General features: G+C 40.7%; 1 protein-coding gene across 9 annotated transcripts; it reads left to right on the plus strand.

Moving 5' to 3' along the window:
- Window positions 1-1,394: 1,394 nt before the first annotated feature.
- On the plus strand, window positions 1,395-18,467 carry per2 (period circadian clock 2). 9 transcript variants are annotated; one of them, XM_032530732.1, is made up of 22 exons: window positions 1,395-1,917; window positions 5,386-5,478; window positions 5,618-5,769; window positions 6,528-6,649; window positions 6,800-7,001; window positions 7,552-7,603; window positions 8,091-8,233; window positions 8,434-8,512; window positions 8,638-8,744; window positions 8,845-8,998; window positions 9,126-9,240; window positions 9,448-9,597; window positions 9,916-10,006; window positions 10,144-10,324; window positions 10,425-10,549; window positions 10,709-10,915; window positions 12,240-12,506; window positions 12,924-13,837; window positions 15,121-15,343; window positions 15,687-15,813; window positions 16,550-16,700; window positions 17,143-18,467. In XM_032530732.1, exons 1-22 carry the CDS (start codon window positions 1,490-1,492, stop codon window positions 17,356-17,358), a joined length of 4,299 nt encoding a protein of 1,432 aa, XP_032386623.1. In that variant the 5' UTR covers window positions 1,395-1,489; the 3' UTR covers window positions 17,359-18,467. The 9 variants fall into 9 exon arrangements, with proteins under 9 accessions (XP_032386623.1, XP_032386625.1, XP_032386626.1 ...); XM_032530734.1 differs by having other exon boundaries at window positions 12,924-13,828; XM_032530735.1 differs by having other exon boundaries at window positions 10,425-10,522.
- Window positions 18,468-19,173: the final 706 nt, after the last annotated feature.

Consider the following 19,173-nt stretch of genomic DNA (forward strand, 5'->3'; position numbering starts at 1 on the left):
TTGTACAAGATGATGACGACATACTGCAAAGGCTTCCAGCATGATACACAGTTATAAAACGCAGCCTTTGTATTAGATGGTTTGCGAGGATGCAAAGATACATGCATTATTTTTTTTTATTTTTTTTACAATTCGACAAAAGACAATATTTTATGATTATTGAGAACCGTAACAAGTGGGAAAATAACGATGTGACAGACGCAGGAATCTGTCTTTCCACCGGTTTAGAAAAAAAAAAAAAAAGAAAACTAACAAATTGTCCTAACATACTCAAATTTAAATTTCCAACCCTGATTACAGCCTTAACTCTAATAGTTTAAACCTTCAGTCTGAATGGAGTGTTCCATGCTTTTTACATGAAATAGTAAATGGATTTTAAATTACCTCTGTTAAAGTCCCCTGAGATTCACGGCCAAGTGGGCAACATGTACCCAACATCCTTAGATAGCCCAGAATGATTTTTTGATTGCATTAAAATGACTAAAAAGGCCCAAGAGGAGTGTTATATATAACCTGTAATTGTGTTGTGTTTCTCATCTTGCCTTGTTAGCCACCTGTTGCACGTTGTACCCACCTCAATGTAGGATACAACCACTTCCCAGACCTAAGGCATCAAGTTCCTTGTGAGATAATTCTAAACTTAAAAATTGGTGGACACGTCATAGAAAATCTACCTTCCTCTCCTCCAATTACTTTCCTGCAGCAGCTCAACTGGATGAAATAGATTCAGTTAATGATTGGAAAAAAGAGATCATACATATTGAAGTGGCCTCAGGTAACCCGTACTGCAGAGGTGGATTTGACATTTATAGGCTATCATCAGCAATAGTAAACAACTCAGCACACAGTAAATATATTAAATATTGTTAGTGACCTTTATTGAATGCTGTTTATTGATTGTACAGTACATGTACAGTATTTACTTTAAAAAAAAATTAAGTGCAACAAAAAGTATAAACATGTGTCCGGAGTCACTGACTCACTCACGTAATACTTTAACTCTTTGCCTTTCTGAATATCATGCACATTGGCGGTCAGCGCTTTAACTTTCTTATAGAGCTTCATTATCTGAGATGACACTGGTTTTGTGCAGGGCAGTGTTAAAAGCTTACCCAAAGCCTCAGAAAACTGGGCCACGCTGTCGGCCAGCAACCTTTGGTGGCATTCAGATCAACGCTGTCTAGTGTTTTAAGTGTCCCAGGGTCGATGATCCTTTGAAAGGGTTGGAGGGCTCAGATGGGACAGACCCACTGTTCTTAAAGGCCACACTGTACAAGGGAGCTTTTTTATTTTTGACTGTACATGAAGAAGCTCCTGCAGGGCTCTTCAGAGGTGAGGGGTTTTAACCCTGCTTTGTGCTTTGTTATTACATCAGACAAAAGACAATCACACACCTTTTTTTGTAGGAAGATTGAAAATGGGGTGATTGTGTTCTTTTATCATCCAATCACAACTAACCCAGAACAAGCCCGGGACAGCACTCCTCCTGATGTCGGAAGATTCAGCCTCCACACCTCATCCCTTCACGGTTCTGGAGGACCAGACAGGAGTCTCATGCAGCTCCATGCCAAGGGGGGCCTCAAGGTGCAGCGCCATGGCACAGCTACACCGAATGGGTGGCTACAGCCAAAGTGGGCCTGACTTAGGCCTCCCCTCAGAGGGCAGCGACAGCAGTGGTCAGGACCCTCGCGCTCCGCCACCTAAGCATCGCAAGACCGCCCGCTCCCGTCCGCTCCCCGAGGAGGACGTGGAGATGAAGAGCAGTGGGTCCAGCGGGAGTGGAACCGAATCACAGGACAATGAAAGCAACGGCAACAAGAGTAACGGCAACGAGAGCCACGACCACTCGTCGACGAGCAGCTCCAATGGCACCAGTAAAGACTCTGCACTGCTGGAATCTTCTGAAAGCAACAAGAGGTCAGTAGTAGTTGTGGGATTGATACAGCCAACAGTAGACCTGTTTATTTTTCTGACATGCTTACTGTGATAGTGAAGAAAAGAGGGAGAGAGAAACTAGAACTGATATGGAGAAAATCAAATATCACAATATTTTTGACCAAATACCTCAATATCGATACCGCAAAGATATTGTAGTGTTGACTATTGCTGCTTTCACAAAATATATACACAATGAGACACAATTTTTGATAAGTAATCATCAGTAATGTGGATATGACGACTAAGTGGGTAAAGGCAAATAATAGAACAGTTGCAACAGTCTGGTAAGTTCAGAAAATAACATCACTTTACTGTAATGCAGCCTTTAAAACCAAGAAAAGACACCACTCATGCCATAATAAGATATCCAAAATCTAAGACGATATCTAGTCTCATATCACGGTATTGATATAATATCGATATATTGCCCAGCTCTAACTAGATCTACGGTTCTTGTTAGCAGGATATCACCTATGTGGTAACTGTGCAGGAATCCTCTCTGTATCTACTGATGTTTGGTCTAGTCAGCACTCTCTGACCTTCTTTGATGACGGTAAATTAAAGTAGGGATTCTTTTTTTAAATAAAACAGTCTTGAGCTGAAGTTTTCATTAGGAGAGTGAGGGGGCGCAGGCAGTAGATATGAAATGGGGTGAAGGTTACTCTTTCAAATGAAAATGCTTACACAGGAAAGCTGTTTTGTAAGCCGAGTGCTGCCCTCGTCAAGACAGCTGCATGTAAAATGATGCTTGCTCTTTAAGTAACCTTATCATAAAGCACACTTGCGTGTACATGACGTATAAAACATCAAATAAGCAGGGAAATACGCATTGATTGCGACACAGTACCTATACTGTTACATTCTTTAAGTTGTGACATCTACCAATAGGTCAGTGTAAAACTTAGAAGCAACAAATTATACAAATCACAGCTGTCATGGCTCACAAAAAGGGTAACCGCTGACATATTATGCTGGACTTCACTTCTCTTCCTTTTGCCTTTGTAGTTAACTTTGACATATTCATATAGATGTCATATATATGTCTTTTAGGCATTAAAAATAATGTCTGCTTTGCCTTCTGCCACCACAGTCTTTACCTGATGAATGCAGCTATAAGCACCGGATGTGTTTGTCAGCGTTGACTAATGTCTAATGTCTCTGTTGAGCCCATAGATATAAAACACGTCTTGAATATGGTTAAACCTACTTGTTGGAAGACTTCTAAGTAGACAGAGTTTAACATGTTTAGCCAGCATCTTTGCTCTGAGTCTGAACAGCAAATGAGCCCAACCTCACAGACATTTGGTTGAATCATAATGATAGAACATTTCCAAAATTCTGCCCGGAAGTGACCACGGTGTGACCTAAAAAGTAGCTTCACACACAATGCAGTCTGCCCTCGAGTCGACCAGAGGAGGTCTGTTGTTGAAAACCAGATTGATGTCATCCGGGAGGCTGGCTTTGTCAGACGGGTTGTGTCATGCTCTCCAACGGCTTGTTGTTGCTATGGCAACCCACTGTTTATCTCTGTTTGTCTCTAGGCGGAACAAGCAGAGTTGCAAGCTTTAATGTTTTTTCTCTCTCACTTTCAGCTCTGTATGTCTTACCTCACTTTACCATTTTTTTATACCACTCCCCTTTGCTTGTCAACATGCAAATTAGCCCACTTGACACTGAAGGCTATATTTGAAAGACTTAGGAAGCTGTTGGGGCATAGAGAGGCTATTTCTATAGGTGTTGTGTATTCTAAGCAGATTATAGTAACCTGAGTTGTAGCTGTTAGAGCTGTTATTAGTTTTAAATTAAGCTTGTCACCTAATACAGATACAGTTACAGACTACATACACACAGAGTTCAGTTGACTGCCTACCTTTAGTTTGACTCAAACTGCGGTGTATAACTACCACATGATACACAGAATTAAAATGGTTAAAACCATGGGTGGCTTTCTGTGCATGAACTCTTTCAGTTACGGATATTCTAGAGTTTTTGGATTGCTTTTCTTTTTTGGGAAACAAATACCAACAAATTCCAATCTCAGTCTCCTCCTGGTGCCTAGTGCAGTGTGCAAGCTGAACAGATGCTGAACTTAGTGCAATGCTAAAATAATTAAAGACTGATAACATTACTTACATTAAGAAAACTAAGAAGGTAACGTTTTTTTTAACTGAACTGACCTTTTGTACATACCTTTTGTGCCCTGTCCTGTCTATCTGCCCTTTGCAGTTGCGAGTAGCTCTTGAATTTCCTTTGTGCATTGCATTGTGGGACAGTAATGTACATCAACAGCACTATCCATCAGATTTAGTATGCATACTGACATTTTTTTGTTATTTTAACACACTACAGAATACTATGTTGAAAATCTGCTATGCTTATGCAATTTACAGTAGAATTAGGTCAACACCTACATTTTGACAAATTTTCATCATGACAAAGGTCTTTTAACAAAGCCTTGTCCTCGTCTTCACCTTGAGCAGAGAAACGTCTTGCACTAATTAAAAACTAAAACCGAAACTTCCCTGCCTTTTTGAGCACCCTGTTTTGTAACATGTCCGCAGGTTGCATACTACCACACAGTCAACAAGGATCCCATAATAAAGTTTCTAAGTCTCACTTTAAGACATGCTCAGTCTTTACAGTCTAAACCCAGCTGTTGAAATCCTGGACCCTGAACGATACACTTGATAGAATAATATGCCTGCTTGTGCTTAAGAGGCTATTTGTATAGGTGTTCTTTATTCTTAGCCAGGTAAGCATGTTATATATAGCAACCTGAGTTGTGATGATTCAGTGTCTCAGAGGGCTTTCAACTGTACTGTATTAGTGCAAGTGCTGTGTTAAGCTTGTAGGTTAATGCAGTGGATCAAACACACGTACACACACGTACACTCTTCTGGTCTTTACATGAGTCTTACTTCATTGTGTCTCCACCACAAATACTTAGATTCTTAGCTTAGATTCAAAAAGGTAGCCTGGAACAAGCAAGAATTTTAGATATGTTTTGCCCCTGCTCCTAGTTGTATTTAGGCCCTTAATTCTTGCAGTATTGGTGCTTTCCTGCTGTGTAGCAACAGATGCATTTAATGTCCATAAGGAAGTGAGACAGACCTCTGACTTGGAGTGTGATTACTTTTCTAGCCTGGCTGCTAAATGAGAGTGAAGCTGCCACTTTGACAAAAGCAGAATTTGGCTGATCTATTTTAGGTTTACTTATCTATATTGTGAGATTGAGTATGTTTGTTTTTTATAATAAGGTAACTTTCTTCTGTTTGATTACCAATATGGACTTTAATTTAGTGAAGGAGGAGTTAAAATCGGCCCAACTGAATTAGAATCCGTTGCAAGTCTCTTTCTCTTTGTTAGTGTCTCTCTTTGAGGTGATTGGTGGAATCTTTTTGTCTCTGTTTTGTTCAAAATGTTCAATTGTTCTTCTCTTCCCAACAGCTCAAACTCTCACAGTCCGTCTCCTCCCAGCAGCTCAAACGCCTTCAGTCTGCTAAGCTCAGAGCAGGATAATCCTTCAACCAGCGGCTGCAGGTCAGAGAAAACCCTTTACAGAACAATGATTTTTGGTTTATTATACATTTGTATTTTCATTTTTTTTTTCATTTTTAAGGGAATGGTTTCCTTTTTGCAATATCTGACTTGCCGCTCTGTGTGTTTGTGCAACTTGTAGTAGTCAGGAGTCCGCCAAAGCCAAGACCCAGAAAGAGATGATTAAAACTCTGAAAGAGCTGAAGCTTTACCTGCCCGCTGAGAAGAGACACAATAAGTCATCCACACTGAACACCCTCAAGTACGCACTGCGCTGCGTCAAGCAAGTGGAAGGTAAAGGGCATTCATATCCCTCCGTCCTCTCTCTGCTCCTGTCTTGTGTGTTGCTGCCAATCTCTACACATCTTATATTAAGGGCCTGTTCCTATTTTTTTGTTTAAACTGTCTATAGTTTAATAATTCACTTCACACCAATATGTACATTTATGAATGTAGCTATTTGTACACAATAATGTCTTTTCTTTGGAAATCAGGAAGCATAGTAGCTAAATGAGATCCCCAAAAAAGGGAAATAAAGGCAAAACCTTGTGCAGGAAGGAGCATTGTGTAGGCAGGTCTATGTGTAATGGTCTGTAGAGACAAAACCCTTGTGTTGTCTTTCCGTTGACCATTTGTCACTTTTTGTCATCTGATGTTTTTGTTATTTCTTTTGCTAATATTTTTTTTTATTATTTTTTTTTTGAAAAAAAACAAAAGGGGACAATACATATTAATGAACATTTTCACAAATGTAAATATGCCAGATTGTAGCCTTAGGCTAATTTCCATCTGCAGATTTTTGAAGCTTTTTCTGTCATTTGTCACTTTTTTCAAAGTTCTTTTACCTTTTTTTGTTTTTATATGCCATAACATTAACTAAAACACCCATGTTCAGTAAGATTAGTGAACTGATCATTTATTTTACTTATGACGACCCCTTTATCAGTATGAATTGATCATCTTTTTGTCACCTATTATGTATTGTATAATATGTTGTGACCAGACTTATAAATAACTAATAAACTAATAAAATCCCTATGTGTGTGTTGCAGCCAATGACGAGTATTACCAGCTGTTGATGACCAATCACAGTCAACCTTCAGTCCTGGATGTCTCCTCTTATACGATAGAGGAGATAGACAGCATCACTTCTGAATACACCCTCAAAAACAATGTGAGTCACAGAATTATTTTTAAACTAATACAAATATTAAAATCTCTTTTAGTTGCATATACTGGTGTGAAGGTTTTACTGATTGTGTTTGAGCAGTTGGGTACAGGTTTCATCTTTTATCCCACCATTTGGATTTTGTCTCCTCAACAGGTCTTTTTTGCCGTAGCCGTGTCTCTCGTTACAGGAAGAATAGTCTACATTTCTGACCAAGCTGCCTCCATCCTCAACTGCAAAAGAGAAGTTTTCAAGAAAAGCAAGTTTGTGGAGTTTATTATTCCACAGGATGTTAGTGTCTTCTACAGCTTCACAACGCCCTACCGCCTGCCCTCCTGGAGCATGTGCACTGGAGCAGGTACATATATGACAGCTGCAAGGTTCGCTGCAGATGCAGTATCAATAATACTTAAGATAGATATCAGTAGTCATAGTAGTATTTAAGGAAGATGACTGTGAAAGGGATGATCATTCACACAGTCAATTTTTTTTAAGTGCTTTGCATACATAAAATATGAATTGGAGAAATAAATGACTGACTTTATTCATTTAAAAAAAAAAAAACTAAAGTTGGACAGAATAGACTGAGCTGTCTCAGGTGCTAAAGTAAAATGGGTCACTGAATGGAAAAACTCATTATATCCTCTCCAGTTTATGAATGCCCAGATTGGCTTGTTGGTCCGTAACCTTAAATCAGACCCAGAGTTGCACTTTATCTGTATTGATTTGTCCTCATTAATATATGTTGGCTTACAAACTGAATTAAGCCTTGACTCTGTTTAAATACATTGCATCTAAGTGCAGAGCTGAGGGTTGCTAGATTACCTGCTGAGCTTAAACCCTGATTAGCATTCGGCCGGGTCTCATTGCTTTTAAATTAATTAAAACATTTATTTTTCCCGTTTCAGAGGCATCGCCGCCTGACTGCATGCAGGAGAAGTCCTTCTTCTGTCGCATCAGGTGTGTGTGTGTTGGTTTGAACATGGCGGTGGGCCATCTGCTGCTCCTACCTGTTTGCCGTTTTTATTCATACTGTCATTCCTCTCTAGATGTTTTTTAATTAGTTTGTGACATCATATTGTGAACTGAAATACATGCTTTTTCCAGGACACACACAGAGACACTCTCACACACCACACACACACACACACCTTGTTTGGAACTTCCATTGACTTTATCTTGCCAAACCTTTAATCTTATTTTGATGGAAATTACACATGTCATCACACTTGAGCTATCCATCTCTGAAGAACAGAAATTAAAGAATGTGCACACCACTCTCATTATTTTGACACAGATATGAATGGAAACATAGCTCAGCCATGCCCTTTTGTTTTCAATAACTTAAAAATCCACAAGCGCAGACAGGAATTCTTTGTGAAAACTTGTACTTCCATGGGACAACAATCCTCATTTTTATGTTTCTTTCCTTCTAACAAATTTCTAGTGGTAGTAATAAGTGTGAGGGCAATCTGCAGTACTATCCATTCCGCATGACACCCTACCGGATGAAGGTCCAAGACACAGTGCATGCTGAAGACCAGTTCTGCTGCCTCCTGCTGGCTGAGATAGTTCACTCCGGTTATGAGGGTGAGAACAATTTGTGTTTATTTTTTGGAGGTCCTCATTAATCTTGATACTGTGAAATTGCTGTTCATCTTTGCGCCATACTGCTCAATCACTATACTGTACTGTATATTGGACTAATAAACACATATACAAATGCAACATAAACAAATTGCCAGATTTGTACTTAAGTACTTAAGAAATCTTTTCTCTTCCTTTTGAAGCACCCAGAATTCCAACGGATAAACGCATCTTCACCACCACACACACACCGAGTTGTGTGCTTCAGGATGTGGATGAGAGGTAATTCATTGTGGAATGATTTACTTTTGAACTACAATATTCTCACCCATCACAGGATAATTGAATTGGTGCTTTTGCTTGCCAACTACTTGAGCGAGTTGTCATGTTTTTTTTGTGTAAATCAGGGCAGTTCCTCTTCTTGGGTACCTCCCCCAAGACCTGATTGGCACACCATTCCTCCTCCATTTGCATCCCAATGACCGACCAAATATGTTGGCCATTCACAGAAAGAGTGAGTCCTCTTAATTAAGTCGATTTCAGAATTTAGTATGTCTGCACAGGAAATATGTTCCTATCATGATCTGACTATGTAATTTGGGCTTTCTCTGCAGTTCTTCAATTCGCAGGACAACCATTTGACCACTCGTCCGTCCGGTTCTGTGCGCAAAATGGAGAATACATCGTTCTTGAAACCAGCTGGTCCAGTTTCGTCAACCCCTGGAGCCACAAGGTCTCCTTTGTTATTGGAAGACACAAAGTGTGCACGTGAGTATTCCTATCTTGCTGATATAGAGTCTATAGTGGCTGTCAATATGCCACTCTTTGAATAGATAGGAATTTCACAGTTTATCATACTGTAGATAGACATTTATCAACCATGTGTTTTTACCAGGGGCCCCGTGAATGAAGATGTTTTTGCAGCCCCGGCGTCCACTGTCCAGGAGATGAAGACCATGGACTCTGACATCCAGGACCTTACTGAGCAGATCCATCGGCTCCTGCTACAGGTGAGAGAGAATAAAGGAGAACAAATGACATATAGTATTGATTATAGAAGAAAGGGTAGTTTATTTAAGTCATCAAAGTAGCTAGCATCATTGAAATAAGGTATAAGGTATGAAAGCAGCATCTTACTTTAAAAAAACAACAACACACACACACACACACACACACACACACAACAGGTTTGAAATTGTAAAACAACTTTCTTTCAGCCGGTCCGTAACAGTGGGTCCAGTGGCTACAATAGTGTGAACAGAAATGAACACCCTGTAGGCATGAGCTCCTCTAGTGAGAGCCTCAAAAGCGGTAGCGGGAGCAAGATCCAGCCAGAGGAGGAGGAAGTGAGCGGCAAAGCCAGACCGGTGAGTAAAGTTTAGTATGTGTGTTTTAGCCCATGTGGTCCTACTACTTACCCATGTGGCCCAGATACTGGGTTATTATTGTTCTTATGCACAATAACTGTCAATGACTTGATTGTTCTTCAACTGAATGGGTGGATAAATCTACTTTAACCCGAAGTTTAATATTTATTAATATTTATGGAAAGGAATGCAACCAAGCTGGCAAATTTATTTCACATTCCTTTATTTTTCGATTGAAAAGAATTAGCAAAATGTCCTATCAACATATTTGAAATCCGATGACCCTTGACTCTTGAGTCTTGTGTCTCTATTTCACAGAGAAGTTTTCAGGAAATCTGTAAAGGAATACATCTTCAGAAGAGCCAAGAGCAGCAGACAACCAGACAAGACATCAAGAAAAGCAATGGCAGTAAGTCCAGTCCATAACTACCTGCACATTTGTGTTTAAATAGTTGAGAACGTGTCTGAACCAGACAATTAGAAAGTTGTTGGAGAAAATGTCATTCATATTTGTTGAAATTGACCCCGTTCTGGCTTTTTTTCCTGTAGAGTCTGTACAAAAGAGCTCAGCGGTGGTGCGGCCCAAACACTCAGCAGCTCCCCTCAACTGGAAGGAGACAGAAGCCATGATGGAGGAGACTAGGTCCTCTTCCCAAGAGGAGACAGCCTTCAATGATCCGACTGTCTACTCCTACCAGCAGATCAGCTGTCTGGACAGTGTTGTCAGGTACGGAGATAGACATGATTTTGAAGAATGGTGCCCGTGATCTTGTTTAATATTTCCTACTGTTGTAAAAAGATAGTTGACAATGATTTGATTCCTGTAGGTACTTGGAGGGCTGTAATGTTCCCATCACAATGAAGAGGAAGTGCCAGTCTTCCTCTAACACCACGTCCTCTAACTCAGATGAGGACCAACAGAAAGGACCTAACATTATGCAGGTGTCTGAAGGTATGTGTCCCCGACTCAGTTCCTACCAATATTTATTATAGCAGACACTTATTGTCACCTCATCAGACAAAGCTATGGCCTCTCCTTTTAAACTCTTCTCTCAAACTCTACAATGCCAGTTCCTTGTCAGTATCTCTTGTTCTCTGTTCTCTTTGGCAGAACCAGCCTTGTTGAAGGATCACTCTGTGCTCTCCCTATTGGATGATCAAGACAAAAAGTCCAGTGACGCGGCCACAGCGGTAGTGGGCACTTCATTGCCCCTACCTGTACCTAACAAAACAGAAAGCGTGGTGTCCATAACCAGCCAGTGTAGCTACAGTAGCACCATAGTGCATGTTGGGGACAAGAAACCTCGACCAGACTCAGGTACAGTGCAGTGAAAAAGTATTTGCTTCCAATCTGATTCCCCTAGTGTTGCATATTTATCATACAAAGATATCCGATCTTCAGACAAAATCTACTATTAGACAAATAAAGAACTGTAACATAGCTTATTAGGTAATTTACTTAAGTAAAAAAAAGTTATCCAAAAATCACCCATTTAAAAGGGTATTGGTAATAACTACATTAAGTAATACATATTTGAAATGTAAAAGTTTTTAATGTCAGTCTTGTGGGGAATTTAAGCCCACTCTTCTTTGCTCTCCTCAGACAAGGTAGTAAGTTAGAAGCATCATTTTATTTTTCTGAAGATTCAAAACTACTAAGTGTGACAAATATGCAAGCACAGAAGATATCAGGAAAAGGGCAAATGGTTTTTCACAGCACTGTAAATCCAACTTTACGTGCGTCCTTCTACTGTATGTGTGTATGTGTAGTTGCGTGCTATCAGTGGATGCTTGGCAGGCTTTATCTCACACACAGAAAAAGTCAACTCTTCCCACTTTGTCACATTATTTCTATATTATTTCTACTCAATGCGCACAAAACGTTTTCAGGGTAATTGGATTCCGTTTAAAATAATTGCAATGGTGGTGATACGTTTTTTTATTTTTATTTTTTATTTAAACTAACATGCAATAACTCAGTTGCAATCCTGACAATCATCATCAACAAAGATAATGTTGATGATCTAGAAGATGGACAGAATTAGCTCAACCGATACTAATAGTGTTCATTTATTGCTTTATTGCTGGCCCATAGTTGATTACTCACTGGCTACATGATACATGATGCGCATCAAGGAAGTGGCTTGTTAAATGATATAATCTGATATAAGCGTGTATAAACAGTAATTCAGCACCTTGGAATATATTGTTGTTCCACAACATTGAACTTCATTAGATTGATTAAGATCTATGAAAATGATGAACAAAAATATAAAACAAGGAGTGTCTTGGTAGGCAACTTTTTTTTTGCCTGTCATACCTCTCTTTCTACACTGTCCATAATAATATAGAAACAGAAAAAAAAATCTGTACAAATTATTGTACATTTTACTACAATTATTAAACCAAAGCCAAATGATCTACCACAAAATGGAAGTATGCAAGTGAATAATATCTGTGGGGTTCACACTTTTTTCCCGTTTTTTCATCGGTGTCCAATACCAGCCACTGCAATGCTTGATCAACACTGCTTTTGTCGTTGTCACTGCCTATGCTAAACTGTTGTATTACATAAAACTCCACCTTTCGTTGCTTTAGAGTATGTTAAAGGCTTTTCTCTGCTGTCACCCTCTGACTTACAGATATCATAGGGGATGTCCAAGGAACAGGAGAGACTGTAGAATCCAGCCACAACCCTGGGGCTCCTCTTTCTGTTGTTTCACCTCCCATTCAGGAGAGGGAGCCCTATAAGAAAAAACTTGGGTTGACCAAACAGGTTTTGGCAGCCCACACGCAGAAGGAGGAGCAGACCTTTCTGTATCGCTTCAGGGAGCATCAAGGACTCACAGCACTCAAAGAAAACTGCTCTCAGTACCTGGAGAGTCAAAGAGAACAGATCGCCAGCGATGGTACTTCTGACCACCATACTGACACATAATTTCAAAAGCCTTTTAAAGGATAATGGCAGTTTATTACAACTTGGGTGTCATTTTTGTCTGTCTATCTGTAACATTAATATTTTACTCCTCAGGTTAATTGCTGGATCTGTCTGACTGCTTATCTTTTTAGCCCCAATAGACTTTGTTTTAGAGATGTCACTGTGTTCTCAGACCTCTGCAAATACTTAGTTGAATACAGTGTTAATATAAATGATAGCAATGATGGCCAAAAATAAGACCCAAGTTTTAATCCAATGGTATTTTCCTCTTACTCTGTAATTGTTACTGGCAAATTGTAAAGTTTTCAATAATGATTATTTTTGTGAAATTCACAAATTACTCAACAAACTTTTTTTTTTTTTTTTTTTAATCCTCTCTGATATTTAGCTGTACCTGCTGCTCGGCCCTACAATGAGGGTGGACCGAGAGTACTGCCCACTTCGCGGCGAGATGCACGACATAAAAAGACCAAGTCAAAGCGAGCAAAGCAAATGGAGTCCTCAGATAACAAAATGTCCCATCACAGACAGCAACATCTGCAGCCTCCTCTTCTAAACCTCGGCCTTAACCCGACCTCATGGTCTCGTTCTGACACCTCACAGTCGACTTCCCCCATGGCCTACCCCTCCGTGGTGCCAGGCTTTCCGCTCCAGGTTTACCCCGGAGCCAATTCCCTACCTCCCCACACAGACGCCACTCTACAAGGCTTTGGGCACAATCAGGGAATCCAGTCCCCTCCCTGTCCCCCATCCATCCATCCTGCTCCCTACACCACCCCCATGGTCACCCCCATTGTGGCTCTGATGCTGCCCATGGCCTACCCTACAATTGCCCCCGGACTGCCACCTCCCCAGCCAGTGTACCACACAGTAACTGGTGGCTTCCCCACCCAATTGCCGCCTTTTGGCCTGGCTGCCTCTCCGGGCCAAGGGCCTTTCACAGAGCCACCTTCCTTCAGTGTTCAGAACCAGTTCACCACCCAGAACCCATTTCCTCTTCAAGCAGGCAGCCTGACCCCGTCGTTCTACTTTCCTCCATCCTTGGAAACCTCAAAGGCCCCTGTGGTGGAGGGCCAGTCTCGCTCCTCTTCGCCCCAGTCTGGAGGAGATGGAGGCCAGGCGTCCCCACCCCTGTTCCAGTCTCGGTGCAGCTCACCCCTCAACATGCTGGGGCTGGAGCTGTCAGTGGAGCGGCAGGACAGCACAGTGCTCTCCTCTGGACAAGGGAATAATGCGGCTGAAAGGGAGGAAATAACAAGTGGCAACCAGGCCAAGGAGAGGGAGCTGAAGCAGGTAAACAAGGTAATAACCCTCTTTCTGTTTGCTTTCCTGCTTTTCTTTTTCTCTCCTTTTCCTTCCCAGTAGCTCTCATTGCCTATGACTGAAATTCTTAACCTGTAACATTCTTAAATTGTCAAGATAAAATGTCAATGACCTGCCAAACTTTACAATTGTGGGTTGTTTGAACTCCAGTTGGTAGGCTGTGGCATGTGACTTTTTCACATGTCATATAATTTATTCATATGTCTCTCTGCCTTTCATGATTTGATACCATTGTCAAAGTGATTCCTCCACATTATTCCCAGTCAGTCTAGACTCCTCGAATGAAATATTATGTTATTACCCCTAACACCCTTTAGCCATCTCTCAGTCTCCTTGGTCCACCTGGACCCTTGATTTGTGAGGGCTCGCCCTGTGTCTGAACATTCTTGGGATAAAGTGTACTCTAGGCTTGCAGCAAAGAGGTAGGCAAATCATCGGAAAACCTCCACGCTCCTCCAATCCCATTCTTACCTGATCCTATTTCAATCAGGAGAGACATGTTTGTAGACATGCAAATAATATTTATTATACAACTCAAATAAAATGTACAAAGTCTTTATGGGTAGAGAACCATCAGACCCCCCCGATGGAATCTAGACTCCGGTGGTGGCGAAGGAGCCCGATGACCAGACCAAAAGAGGCTCTAGACTGGTCAGTCAGGAGTAGATGATTGGAGGTGGAAGAGAAGGTGGAGGGTTGCACTCTTTGCCTGCAACAACAGCTGAATAGCAAGGGGAGAAACAGATTAAAAGCAGGGTTGTGGCTCTGTGATTGGCCCTTGCCATTTTGTAACGATTCTGACTGGTTTAACAGGAAGGTGAACGCCTCCAACAGCTGATTTGAGTTAGGATTGATTAATCCTGATTAAGATTGAGGTCTTCCTAAAAGGATTTACGCTGAGCTACATATGTCAATTATAACTGACGGTTTCTCTTTTTTCCTTTTCATGACTTATGAAAAGCATTTTTTAATTTTGCAAAGTTCTTGTCTATCCAGCCCTTTGCTGCATGTTGTCCCTCCTCTCTCTCCCTTTTCCTGTCTTCAAGCTATCCTGTTGATTAAAGTCCATTAAATGCCCCAAAAAAGTATACTCCCAGTTGAGTCTTTAAAAATGCATAGGCAGAATGCAACACAGCCAATAATACTGCACCTTTATTTATTGTAAAGATGCAGTAAAGGAGGAAGTACTACTGTCTGCTGGCCAAAGCTATGAAGTCAAGCTCCTCTTTAATAGCATGTTTTGAATGTTTTTGTTTTTGCAGGTAAATTCACATGGTGACGGGAACAACAGTGACTCCAACTCTTTGTCCAGCGGCGTGTTGGACATTATTCCTGATGAGGACTCATGCTCAGTCACTGGCTCAGCCACCTCGGGGTCCATGGGCTCAGGGTCCAACGGCTTTAGAACTTCAGCCAGCGGGACGTCCAACAGCGGGACATCTAAGAGCAAGACGTCAGCCAGTGGGACCTCCGGCAGTGGAAAAGGTCTGCACCTAAATTTCAATCTTATGGATATAATGAAAAAAGTTCAACTTCCCACATTCTCAAGGAAAAATGAGCAGGAAACACTGAATACAAGTAGTAATATGTTTGTTAATATACATTCCACGTCACAAGATTTACAGATGGAAACATGTAAAAAACACAAATGGTTACAATATCAAACTCAGGGATTCTATGAATTCAGAAGTAAGCTGTAGTGCAGTGTAAAATATAAAAAGAAGCTTACCAGCAACCACTGGCATATGCCATGTAATGATATTGTCTTTTTGTAGTAAAAAATCTTTGTTTCAAACTTATTAATATTGTACTATTTGGGTGTTCTCAGGAAGCAACAACAGTAGTAAATACTTTGGCAGCGTGGACTCGTCCCAGAACAGCCAGAAGGTTAACGATCATTTGAGCGGCAGCAAGGGACAGGCCGTGGCAATGGACCAGAGCGAACACTTCATCAAGTATGTACTGCAGGACCACTGGGACTGCTCACTGTATGTTGAATTAGAGATAACTAAAGCATAACTTACAGGCCAGTTGATGTTGTCTTTGAAGTCACTAGATACCTGTACAGTAAATCCTCCTATCATCGCTCTTCTCAGTGCTGTTGTCTGTTGTATGGCTGCTCACACATCTCAAAATGAGTGTTTTGCTTACTTCAGGCAGCACCACTAAATATACCAATAAGCCCTTTTTACTCGAGCTGTCATAAGACCATCACATACTCCTGCACACCATTTCTGTCCTGTATAAGAGGCCACAACTGTTATTAAGCATGTTTTGTTTAACTGTTGGTATGTCCTTGCTGTTGAATTGCCTCGTTTGTGAGGGACAGCACATGAAATAGGAAAAAGAACTAGAATAAGAAACTCTTAGCAAGATTGTTGCTGGGACCACTAGATGGCACACTTAAATTAACACAGAGTCATTAGGTAGGAGGTGCCTGACATTGAATTAGACTGTGGACTGGGTTGTATATGGTAAACAAAGGTTTCAGTTGCAAACGTTTCAATAGCTTGAGATAATTACAAAAAAGCAAAGCAATTGTTGTTTTCACCGTTAAGGATTCTCCAACATTAGGAACATATCATCCAACCAACTTATTTGCAAACCCCGGCCTCATAAATGTTTGTCAGATACCGACTGTTGGGTAGAGGATTGAATGTAGCTGTTTTTGTGTGTTCGCTGTATCTGCAGTGACATCCAGAGAGTGCTCAGAGAGGACCGAGAGAAGCTGAGGCTGCTGCAGAAGAACCAGCCACACTTTTCAGAGGAGCAGAAGATGGAGCTGGTGGAGGTCTACCCCTGGTTCAAGAAGGGAGGTCTGCCCAAGGCAATAGACATCAAGGTAGATTTAATTTTTATTTATTCCATGCCGTTCAATTCATTTTGATTTAGTGTGGCTTCAAAGTGAAATGTGTGCAAAATCAGGGTTTTAGTCTAAATGGTTTTTACACTTGTTTTATCTATCATTTAATTTTAAATGGTTGACATTTTTCTTCTCAACAGTTTATTAGATACATTTCATTAGGTTATATCAAACTGGTGAAAGTAATTTTAAGATGTTGTCTTTTAAGGAAACAGTATTTTAGTACATGTACAGTACGCTGGCCAGAGTTAATCTGTTATATCATTTGGATATTATTTGTTTTGGTTTGGTTTTTTTGGCTCGAGATGTTTCTGAAAAAGAAAAAAAAAAAAAAAAAAAGTCAGAGTTGTCTTTCTTATTGTTTCTCAACCAACTTTTTCTACGTCCCCTCTCATCTTCTCATTTTGTCTTTGCTGTCCAGACGTGCTCCTGCTGTGCCGGTGTGTCAGAGTTAGCAGCAGCGGAGGAAGTGGCGGCGGCGGCAGCAGCAGCAGCAGCAGCAAAGGATCAGCCAGACCAAGACATTGGTGATACAGAGATGGGGGAGGTCAGCTGCCAGGGGAGGCCCGGAAAGGAACCTTCAAACACTCTACAGACACAGCCAGCTAGACAACAAACTTCTCAAGATTTTCAGTGAGATTAATCATCTCTTCAGCGTTTTGTTTTTGTACAAATGAAGAAGGACCTAGTTTAGTTAAAGCATCATACAGGCCCTTTGTTCTTCACACAACTTTATTTCTGTTTGGCTGGAACAGTCAGGACTTTTGCAGAATGTAAATATACAAGTGCTGGACTCTGAGACTATGTATGTTTATGAATTTGTTTCTGTGTAGCACTTGACACAGCGCAACATATGCACTGATCACGAGAGGCCGAGGCCAATAAGGGAAACGCTATATGTGCTCATACACCAGGCCGCACAGTAGAGGTTAATATACATCAACCAACTGGAGGTCGCTTCATGCACGTCGGGAAATGGCTTTGTGGTGTTGTAAATGCTGCAGTAAATGAATGAATTCAGCATTTTGTGACGCGATTTCCTCAGTTACAACAACGCCGTGCTACGTCAGCATGTGGTGAGAACAGGTGGAGTTAAGTTCCAGCCACTCCTGTCATGAATAGCCTAAAGCACCATCTGAAGAGAGGATTGCACTTCGTGGGCTACACTGGAAGAAGATGGAAAACACGAGTTAGGAAATTAAAGTGCAAAAAAGCAAACTTGCACCTGTATACAGCAGTGACCAGGCATGGACTCATCTGCAATTGGTGAAGCTTCCGACTGGAAAACCTACTCGGGTTATTCACTAAAGTAGACATAATGAAAATGCAATGCAAGAAGTATAGTAGCATAAAATGGAAAAAGTGCAATTGTTACTGATCCCCAGGCACGGTGGAGGTGCTGAACACATTCAAGACTGCACTAAGAAAAGGACAATCAGGTGAAACATGTCCTGTAAAGTTACATCTACTCACCAATCCAACATGTTATATTATTTCTGAGAAAGTATCTTAAAAATTAGCCTTTTTTTCGAGTTTCCAGTGGTATATGCATATTTCCATTCAGCATTTGTTTCACTATCAGCTGTGAAACTTATTAAATGCTTGTGTGAATGTTTGTAACAGTCTTTGAATCTAAGCATTTTTTTTATTTTTTTACATATGCCGTTTTCTGTATGAGACTTAGGTTTTAAAGTTATTTATGGAAACGCCTGCTTAAAAAACAAGCAGGACCAAGATGATTTATATTCACTGTAAATACTATTTTCAAAATGTGAGTTGTGTCATTATAGATTACTATATAAATACTAGAGTAGTATATGTTGTTTATGATGGGTGATAAATATAAAGCGAGGAGAATATTGATGTTTTCAGCAGTTTTCAAAGTGTGCAACATAACACTTGAAAGGGTCTGATGTCACCCCTCATAAATATGGAAAAGAGCCTCTCTGAGCATCCTGTGGAAGTGTCTGAAGCTCATTACCGTTTTGTGTAGTCACCTCAGAAGTCTAAGTTTAGGGTTATTGCACGGGTGTAAAGAAGCTCAGACAGATGTCAAGTGACTGTAGAGAGCTTTCCGCCACTTTGAAGCTCATGCCGTCATTTGAGACGAAGCTGGGCTCTTTTCGTCAACTTCAACATTTCCTGAGTTTGTCTTTCTGTTATCTGAACGGACTTTCTTTTTTTATCGCAAATATTTTGTTAAATTTTCTCTAAATAAAATGTTGCCGAACTTACAGTGACTGTTGTGAAATGTTTGCATGACATTATTTCTTCCTTGCAGGCTCTTATTGACTATGTCAGTGCTTTGCGCAGCGAGGAGCGCGCATATTAGTTTAAATTGGGCAAATACGAGACTCATTTAGGATGGCAGCTGTTAATGGGCAGGTGACCAAGTAATGAGTATTGTCTATAAACGACTTTGAAACCAATTGCCTGTTTGCAGCAGATCAAC

This window comes from Etheostoma spectabile, chromosome 12 (genome assembly GCF_008692095.1).
Source record: "Etheostoma spectabile isolate EspeVRDwgs_2016 chromosome 12, UIUC_Espe_1.0, whole genome shotgun sequence".
Taxonomy (NCBI): Eukaryota; Metazoa; Chordata; class Actinopteri; order Perciformes; family Percidae; genus Etheostoma; species Etheostoma spectabile.

Excerpts from the sequence above, each read along its gene's own strand:
- per2 (XM_032530732.1), top strand. The coding sequence starts at position 1,490 with ATGTCGGAAGATTCAGCCTCCACACCTCATCCCTTCACGGTTCTGGAG. Across the intron at positions 8,745-8,844 it reads GTTGGCCATTCACAGAAAGA|TTCTTCAATTCGCAGGACAA; the intron begins GTGAGTCCTCTT and ends CTTTCTCTGCAG. Across the intron at positions 8,999-9,125 it reads GGAAGACACAAAGTGTGCAC|GGGCCCCGTGAATGAAGATG; the intron begins GTGAGTATTCCT and ends TGTTTTTACCAG.